This window comes from Mytilus californianus, unplaced genomic scaffold (genome assembly GCF_021869535.1).
Source record: "Mytilus californianus isolate M0D057914Y unplaced genomic scaffold, xbMytCali1.0.p SCAF_8, whole genome shotgun sequence".
Classification (NCBI taxonomy): Eukaryota; Metazoa; Mollusca; class Bivalvia; order Mytilida; family Mytilidae; genus Mytilus; species Mytilus californianus.
Window position 1 is genome coordinate 44,369,391 of NW_026262734.1, and position 8,693 is coordinate 44,378,083.

An 8,693-nucleotide genomic window follows, 5' to 3' on the forward strand; every position below is an offset into this window, starting at 1 on the left:
TATTCATTTTTGATATTCAGAATTCACGTGTTATTAAATTTGAAAATTTTGCTTAGATTCCTAAAATTAAACATGCTACATGTCCATTTCTATTTTTGTATCTCCTTTTATAAAAGTTGATGGCCATTTTACTGAAACATCCAAGGGTCATGGGTATCTCGGGGAACCAGTATCATAGCATTTATCAGTTTACATATCACATTTCGTCTAAAGAGGTGCAAGTGCACTCTAACCTAGAATCTGCATTTTAAGAAACATCCCAATTACTTACCCCTAAAGACAAAACAAGAACGCACAACTGTAAAAAGAACTGCATACTATTCTAAAACGAAGAACGTGTCCTATTCAGATGATAAGAGATAATACCGTTACTATATTTATCAGTTAAGTACAACCACCAGCTGTCACGAAAGGTCATAAAGGTGAAAATGGATTTTCTTTTGGTAGACCTGCGCATGTTCTTTCCTTAATTTCCTTTGTTTTGAAAACTTCTTACATGCAAATGGACATTTACGGTACATATATACTCAATTCAATGACAAAATCAGAAATCAGCAGAGAAGGTCCCTAAGTACAGTATGCCTACGTAGTTGTCAATTACAAGATAAGATTTATATGTATAAGTCCCGTTAATGTACATTTCTGGCATTGAAACCGTCATGATGCAGTTATTTGTATTCACATTTCTATCGGGAATTAGTTTCATTTTGTGGTATGTTTTTTTTTCTGACACAATTACCATTTCCTAAAAAAACTTGTTTTATGAATTACAATGTATGTATATGCAGTTTGATGAAACTGCAATAATATTGTTGTTTTAGGAATTTTTTTTGCTACTTTGACTCTGGAATGTGAAATATTTTCAAACTTTCAAACTCAATAAAAAGTCTAAACCGGATTTGTTTAATTTATCGATAAAACAGTTCAACCACATAACTAAAAACTAAAATATTTAAGGTTAAAGAAGTTTGTTTGTATTTTTCTGTCAATTGAAATAAATGTTTAAAACACCTTTTTTATAATTTACAGCGCCCATCCACATGGTGGGTTAACGGTTCCGGAAGTTATTGAGAAACTATGGCAACTAGCAGATTTAGACAACAGCAACTGTTTGTCGCTAACTGAATTTCAGGCAGAATTTATTACTTCATTCGACCATGATCGTGAGTAACTTTTAATGTCGTCGATTCAACACAAAAGAAATAGTACAGATTTTAGGGTCAAGCCTAAACCGAAATAAATCGTGCAGACAGTATATTTAACAGAAAGATAAAGAGGCAGGACCAATTTCTACTAAATAAAATTTGTTTTACGCACAGGGACAATATTTTGAAAATTGATTTAACATATGTAATTTGAATACTAAAGAGTTTATGTAAAATATTTTAAAATATTTTTCAAATTTAAAACGGATGTTTTACGGACATATAGTACCACGGACGTAAAACGTCCCTTGATTCCCATCCGTAATACGTCCGTATTCATCATTTACTCGTCCATAATTCAGATTGTTTGTTACATTTCTTCTTTTGTATGGACTTTTAAATAATAGTGACATAGCTCAGTATAACAATTATGTATGAAACACAAATATAATATATATAATATAAATTAAATGGAAACAACACGTTATTAATTTCATGCGTTAGAAGCGCTTTTCTGGATTTACCTTCACCAGGAACGCTCAAAGCCAGAAATTTGAAAGCCGAGGATGTATAAGGACCGAAACAGTTGAAGAGCTATATGACCAAAAAGTGCATAAAAACAATAGCTAAATCCATTTAAGGTCAACTTTGCCTAAGGGAGTTAAATTATTAGTTTCTTTATAATTTCAAAAATAAACGGACAATTTTATAAAGGTTTGTTATAAATCATGTCAGTACCGAAGTACTGACAACTGAGCTGATGATACCCTCGGGTACTGATAGTCCACCGAAGATGTATCTACCCAGGATTTGAAATAAATGGAAATAACACGTTATTAATTTCATGCGTCCGAAGCGTTTTTCTGGATTTACCTTCATCAGGAACGCTCAAAGCCAAATATTTGAAAGCCGAGGATGTATAAGGACCGAAACAGTTGAAGAGCTATATGACCAAAATGTACTTAAAACAATAGCCAAATCCATTTAAGGTCAACTTTGCCTGAGGGAGTTGAAACCTTTTATAAAAGTATAAACTATTTAAATTTGTGTAATTCTTTCTCTCTTTAGATAAAGAGAGAGAGAGAGAGACATATAATGACTTTTGTGTGTTTCTTCTTCCTCTCACTGGTTCTTCTCTTATAACTTTGGCCGAGTGAATACTGATTTATATTTTGACACTGGTTTTTAATATTTGATGCGAAGGTGCACGTGTATTAATACAAGACGGCGTTGTGCATATCACCATGATCTTCATCTGACATTGACCTTTGACCTTAAGGTAAAAATACTTGATTTTTTTCACATTTTCTGTCCGTTACATAGAGTTTCAGTCCTTTGACATAGGCTATTAATAATTGAATGCAACACCTAAATATGATGTGTCGCATATCATGGAAGATGATCTCAAACTTTGATTTTTTTTAATGTCAAACTATTGATTTTTATTTGTCCAAGAATATAGGAGACCCGTTGAAAAGTTTGCGGGTGCCTATAGTGATCACAATGTGTGTCTGGCACCTTTATGTCTAAAGTTAAGTCAAGATTGTATCAACCGATATTTATGCACAGTGTTAATATCTGTAAATGGAAAGTACCAACTTTTTTGGTGAAGTTTAGACCAAAAATTGTGATAAAAAACCTAGTTTTTGTTGAAAAAATCTTGTAAAAGCATCTTCTTGTGCTATATAATTTCATACAATAAGTTAATATATATTAGGCATATTTTATAAACACATGTCTATCATTAATGATTGTATGTTGCCCTTTATATGCTGTTTTTCGTTTTTTTTGTCGTTGAGTTGCTGTCTCAACGATGGATATCCTTCTATACGCAATGCATGGATTTGCCATATACATTTTACATGTAGAATGTCATGTGTATGTAAAACATGCCTTTTACTTTACCTATAAATGTGATATATACTTGGATTTGAGCACAATTTACACATATTTCTTGAGTGTATAATATTTACAAATCAATACTCTGAAAAGCACATGGAAGATCATACGATTTACGCATATCGCTAGATATATATATGACATTTACTTGTATTGACCTTCATAGATACATCATGCTTGGCACCTTTACTATGAGACAGCAAACCAGTAACAACAAAAACCCCATAAACAAGTACATGGTATATTTGTAGGGCAGTATAAATCTTTTAAATTCATGACGGGATGTCAAAAACTTTAATTTTATTATAAATCAAAGCATCATATTTTTTTGAAAAAACATTTTTTGCACGTTGACGTATCTGTTTCTTAATGTTACATTGAAAGAAATGTATAAGGCAAATATTATGCAATGTGTTTTAATGAAATTAAAACCTGTGATTATACAGCCGTTACACGGATGTTTAAGAACCTCTGTAATACGAAAGATACGTTTTACGGCTGTTAATTTTATAAGGTAAATTTTAATACTTTATGTCCTAAGACAAACAGGATATGTACAGTTAGTATCATTTAAGATGCGTCATAAAACAAGAAGAGACTATTCAAACTGTAAGAAGCTAAATCGTCGCATTGAAGAATGCAGAGTATATGTCGACATGTCATTCCCCAGTGTTATAAAGTGCTTGGTACAATGTGGCGTCATCCGCGCTGGAAAATAAATCAGATTGTTGAATTTTACGCTGATTTGGTAGAAAGAGGGCACAATTGAAATGACTGAAAATGATAAAACCCTTAATTTATCATTTTTATTCTGACTTGACATAATGCATTATGTTAACGATAGAAAAATATGAAACAAAACAAATTAACGTGTCTTTTGAGATGATAACCCCTTTAAAATATGTATTGTCTCTCGACTCTCGATTGTTAATTGTCAAAAGAAATCATTCATATTTAACACGTCTAATATAATAATCATTGCAGTTATTACTGTTATTGTTACTAATTCCCTTGCGATTACTCAATAAAATTGAGAATAGAAATGGGGAATGTGTCAAAGAGACAACAACCCGACCAAAGAGCAGAAAACAGCCCAAAACCACCAATGGGTCTTCAACACAGCGAGAAAATCCCGCTCCCGGAGGCTGGCTTCAGCTGGCCCCTAAACAAAAATGTGTATAATTCTGTGTCTGTGTTAATACATAAATAAGAATTGCATCTGATACCTTTAAAATCCCGTGCAGCATTTGCGTTAATATATTTGTTTTTTAATTACTACAATTACTTGGCTTGTATTTTACTGTAATACATACTGTTAGTCTTGTTGTATTAATACGTACATGTATCCTCATAAGTATACTGGATCACAATATTGTAATGTGATTTGTATGCCCACAGAGGGCCACTTATGTGCAAAAAATAATTTAACAGTTCTAAATTCTCAATTCTGTAATTCTGTAAAAAAACGTTGGTCATACTGTATTTAGTGAATTCGTTAAATAAAAAATTAGAACCACACAAGCTAAATAAGAGCAAAAAATGAAACAGTTTTTAGCCCTAGATATGAACGGAATAAGCTTCTTTGGTAATATTTTCCTTTTTTATAAACATCAGAAAAGAAGACAAACAAAAACCACAACTTATTGAAAATTGTAATATACTTTATTAAATAAGACAAACAGGATAAAAACAGTCAGTATCATTTAGGATGTTGAAAAGCCTTTCCCTTCGCATTGAAGAATGAACCCCGCTTTAAGAAAATCTAGTTAAACAAATTTTAAATACTAGAAATACTTCTAAAAAACAAGGGACCTCGGTTGCCGAGTAGTCTAAGTGGTGGAATTACTGTATCACTAGCCTGTCAACGCTGAGGGTTGGGAGTTCGAATCCTGCACGTGGCAGTTGCGCTAGACTCCAATCTTAATTGGCTAGGATTGTCAGTTACCTATCTAAGGTCAAAGGTCAGTGGTTCTCTCCGGGTACTCCAGCTTCCTCCATCAATAAAAACTGACCGCAACGAAAAGCAAAATAGTGCTGAAAGTGGAGTTAAACATCAATTAATCTAAGAAAACGAATCTTCAAAATAATAAACCCTTCAACACCTTGTCAGTTTAAAGCATTCATAGTTTTCAATAAGCAGCCATTTGAATTAGGGAAAATACATGATTGTTGACTATACCTACATGTAACAAAGTGTACATTTTAAAAATAAGGAGTTTTAATATTATTACTAATGAGTACTACTTTGGACTTATCAACGATAGATAGCTGTTTCAATACTTTAATTATCATTAATGATTCATTTTCTGGTTCAAGTACAACCAATGATATCTTGTGTGCAGTTCTATTTTTTTCTGCTCAGGCTAGTTTCTTTGCAATGTTTACCTGTATACAGGGCCTTGAATTTCATGGAATAGGTTGAATTGCTGTGAAAAAGCCTTTTACTTTCATTTTAAACATGACGTAATCGTACGGCATATCTTATAAGCAAGTACATAATAATTTGCATTAGCACTGTTCATTATTTGCAAATAAACCTTTTATTTTCATTTTATTAGATTCTGGGTCTGTAGCAGAACACGAGTTTGTTCACCAATGGCAACATAACTATAAGGAGCACCACCAGATTGTTGTCCACATTTTCTTACATTTCGACATGGATAAAGACGGTGTATTGTCTAGTACTGACCTAAATGACCTCTTCAAGCGCCTGGACAATAATGGTAATTATATAGAAAAATCTAGACTCGTTGTAGTTTGTTTCATTTACATGACACCAGCAAAATATCGATAATGGTTTTATTTGGAACAGTTTGATCCACCAAAATGCAGCAATATAGACCTTCAGAACTCTTACCAGGTGAAATGGACATACGTTTCCTATAATTTGTGAAATTGACCCCCGTTGTTCGTTATAATTGAAATCTCAAAGCTTCAAACAGCATTTCAGACATTGTCAAAATTAGACAGGAACTTTCTTTGTTTCATTCTGACATTGTGTACAAAATGCATGGGGAGTCGCACCAAACAATTTGTTGTCTGAAGGGCAAATCTGTCTCCGTTTTTTTATAAATACAATTTGAGAAATTAGGTAAAATCGAAAGGGACTTCTTCAATCGTTTTTTTTTTTGTATAGAGTTCAATCTTATCAAAACCGATGAAGGCATTTGTTATCCATTGTACGAGGCTGATGGAATCGCATGAACTAACAGGGGTAGATCGGTTGCGACAGGTTTAGTTTATCATCTCCTGAGGTGACTACATCAACCGCCAGGATGATCCACTCAGTCATAAATCACTCAGCGGGTTTATTTTGTGTAGATTTTAACTCATTGAAATAAAAGACGAAGTATTCTAAGTGCCAATTTTTATAATCTTATTAACTGTTTTTTTGTCTTTAGTTAACCACTGTTTAGAGCACAACGAGTATGCTGTTTTAATGTCATATGTAAGTAAATGATATCATTGTTATAACTTCCTTTCATCAATCCTGTTTTTCTCTGTGTGATAAACGTTTCTATCGAATGACATTAAAGATCGATTCCATAATAAATTCTCACTGATTCTTGGAGTACACATTAACTGGAATTATTTTATTAAAACTTTGAATAAGTATACCAATGATGATTTCAAATATTTAATATTTCGAAATGAAGTGCTTCAACACAAAAGAGGAGAGAAGTAATTTAATCTATTTTGTAACTTGTATTTTTCAGTTGTACGGTACTGCACCATTGCCTGAAATACAACAATAAAACATGCACAAATGATAATACGTCAAAAATCACTATATGCTCAGATGAAAAATTCAAGTACTAGCAACCAGGATTAAATTACTATAGATAGATGTATAACATAATTGTCAGTAGTTTATCTATTGAATATAAATATAAGTTAAAACTATCCATCAGAAATCAAACGACAAAGAAGTTTATTTTGCACATGTCACCGTTCGGTCTTCAAGAATGAGCAAAAACCCACACAATATAGTACGCTGTAAAAGGCCTCGACATGTAAAATGTAAAAAAATCAAAAGAGAATACCAATGGCCTGATTTATAATAAAAAGAATAAACGAAAACAATTATGCCATACAGCAAACAACGACAGCCCCTGGATTACGGACCCCTGACTTTAGATAGGCACACAAAAAAACATTTTTGTCTTTACTTGCTCCCTTGACGGCACAGTGACGTAACAGCACAACTAACTGTGATAATCAATTTGAAAGTGCTCGACTAATCAGATCGGTACTAAACACAGCAACAACTAATAAAAGCTAATGACACAAAGTATCATTCTTAAGGTACGCGCAGTTAATGAAAGCTTGTGCAAAGGTAAATAAATAAGCATAACTTTATAAACATAAAACGGTGAATTTGCTGAAATCAGCTAATTGCCTGTTGTTAATTGATAGTAGTATACATGTATTAATCACGGAAATTAAAATTCAGAAAAAAATGACAGGTTCGTGTCCTTATTTTGGAGATATAACCAATTGCAAATTTGGCGGAAAATGATTCTCTCTAGATTTTTGCTACATTTAACATTGCCACTTTTTTTCGTTCAAAAACTTTGAAAAAATAACTATGTATAATACAATTATGAAAAAGAAAGCAGGGGTTAGCGGGCAAATTTGTTATTGGCACTACATGGATAAAACTAGAGGATTCCGAATATCTGACAAAAAGTGAAAAACAAGAGAAGCGAACATCCTTAAGTATGCTTCAAGTGATAAAAATAAAAGTAGATGTGGGGTAAACGTCAATGACACATTAACGCATTGACACAGAAATCTTAATGACATCTAGAGGTGAACATAGTAGTACGGTCTTCAAAAATATACATGTGTCTATACAAGATCATAAAATATGTCAATAAAACTAGTCTATATTCTAATTCTCAACGGTGAGAATTTTCTTCCTTTTAATCTCAATCAACGGAAGAACATTAGACTCACAAACATACATTAACAATGCACGTCGAAAAACACTAAACTCTGTAATAAGGTATATTGTATATTTGATAGCAAAAACACAGTACAAATAAAACAATAATAATACACAATACCGCCTCAAAGAATGTTCGCTGAAAGGCTTAACCTGCTGATAAGAAAACATGCCGTTCTACACTAAAGGTTATTCGATGACACATGGGACACTCATTTTGTAGCAGAATACAAAAAAAAGGCAATCAACAACGAAGAACTCACGATATAAACATCCTGAATAAGCACATGCACACAATGTAGTTGGATTAAATTAGGATTACGTAAACACAAATCCCCTTTTCATACCTACACCGTAGATCGTAAAAGTAAAACCCGCAATAAAAAAGCTGCACGGTGCAATTACAAATAAAGACCACCACCTTGTACAAGGAAATAAAAACCGTCATTTAATTTAAAAAGCAGGATCAAAATGTGATTGCTTCCAAAGGAGGCTAGCTAGCTACAGCTGTTGTTAGGATACTTCCGCTCAAACAAAAACATACAGAAACAAAACTGGCAAAAAGAGATTGATCTGCCATTTTGTGAGGACCATGCTATTCAGATTTAAGAGTACATGTTAAAATAATCCTGTTTGGTTGATGTGTGAACATATATTTTGTTATTACAAGACTACTTGCCTGTCCCAAGTCAGGAGCCTGT

At 32.8% G+C, this 8,693-nt stretch overlaps 1 protein-coding gene across 1 annotated transcript; it reads left to right on the forward strand.

The window, feature by feature from the left end:
• The first annotated feature begins 541 nt into the window (after window positions 1-541).
• LOC127712388 (uncharacterized) lies at window positions 542-6,817 on the forward strand. The gene is made up of 5 exons (XM_052218786.1): window positions 542-712; window positions 1,030-1,163; window positions 5,603-5,767; window positions 6,446-6,492; window positions 6,761-6,817. The coding sequence occupies exons 1-5, from the start codon at window positions 633-635 to the stop codon at window positions 6,797-6,799; spliced, it is 465 nt and encodes a 154-aa protein (XP_052074746.1). The 5' UTR covers window positions 542-632; the 3' UTR covers window positions 6,800-6,817.
• The last annotated feature ends 1,876 nt before the right edge of the window (window positions 6,818-8,693 follow it).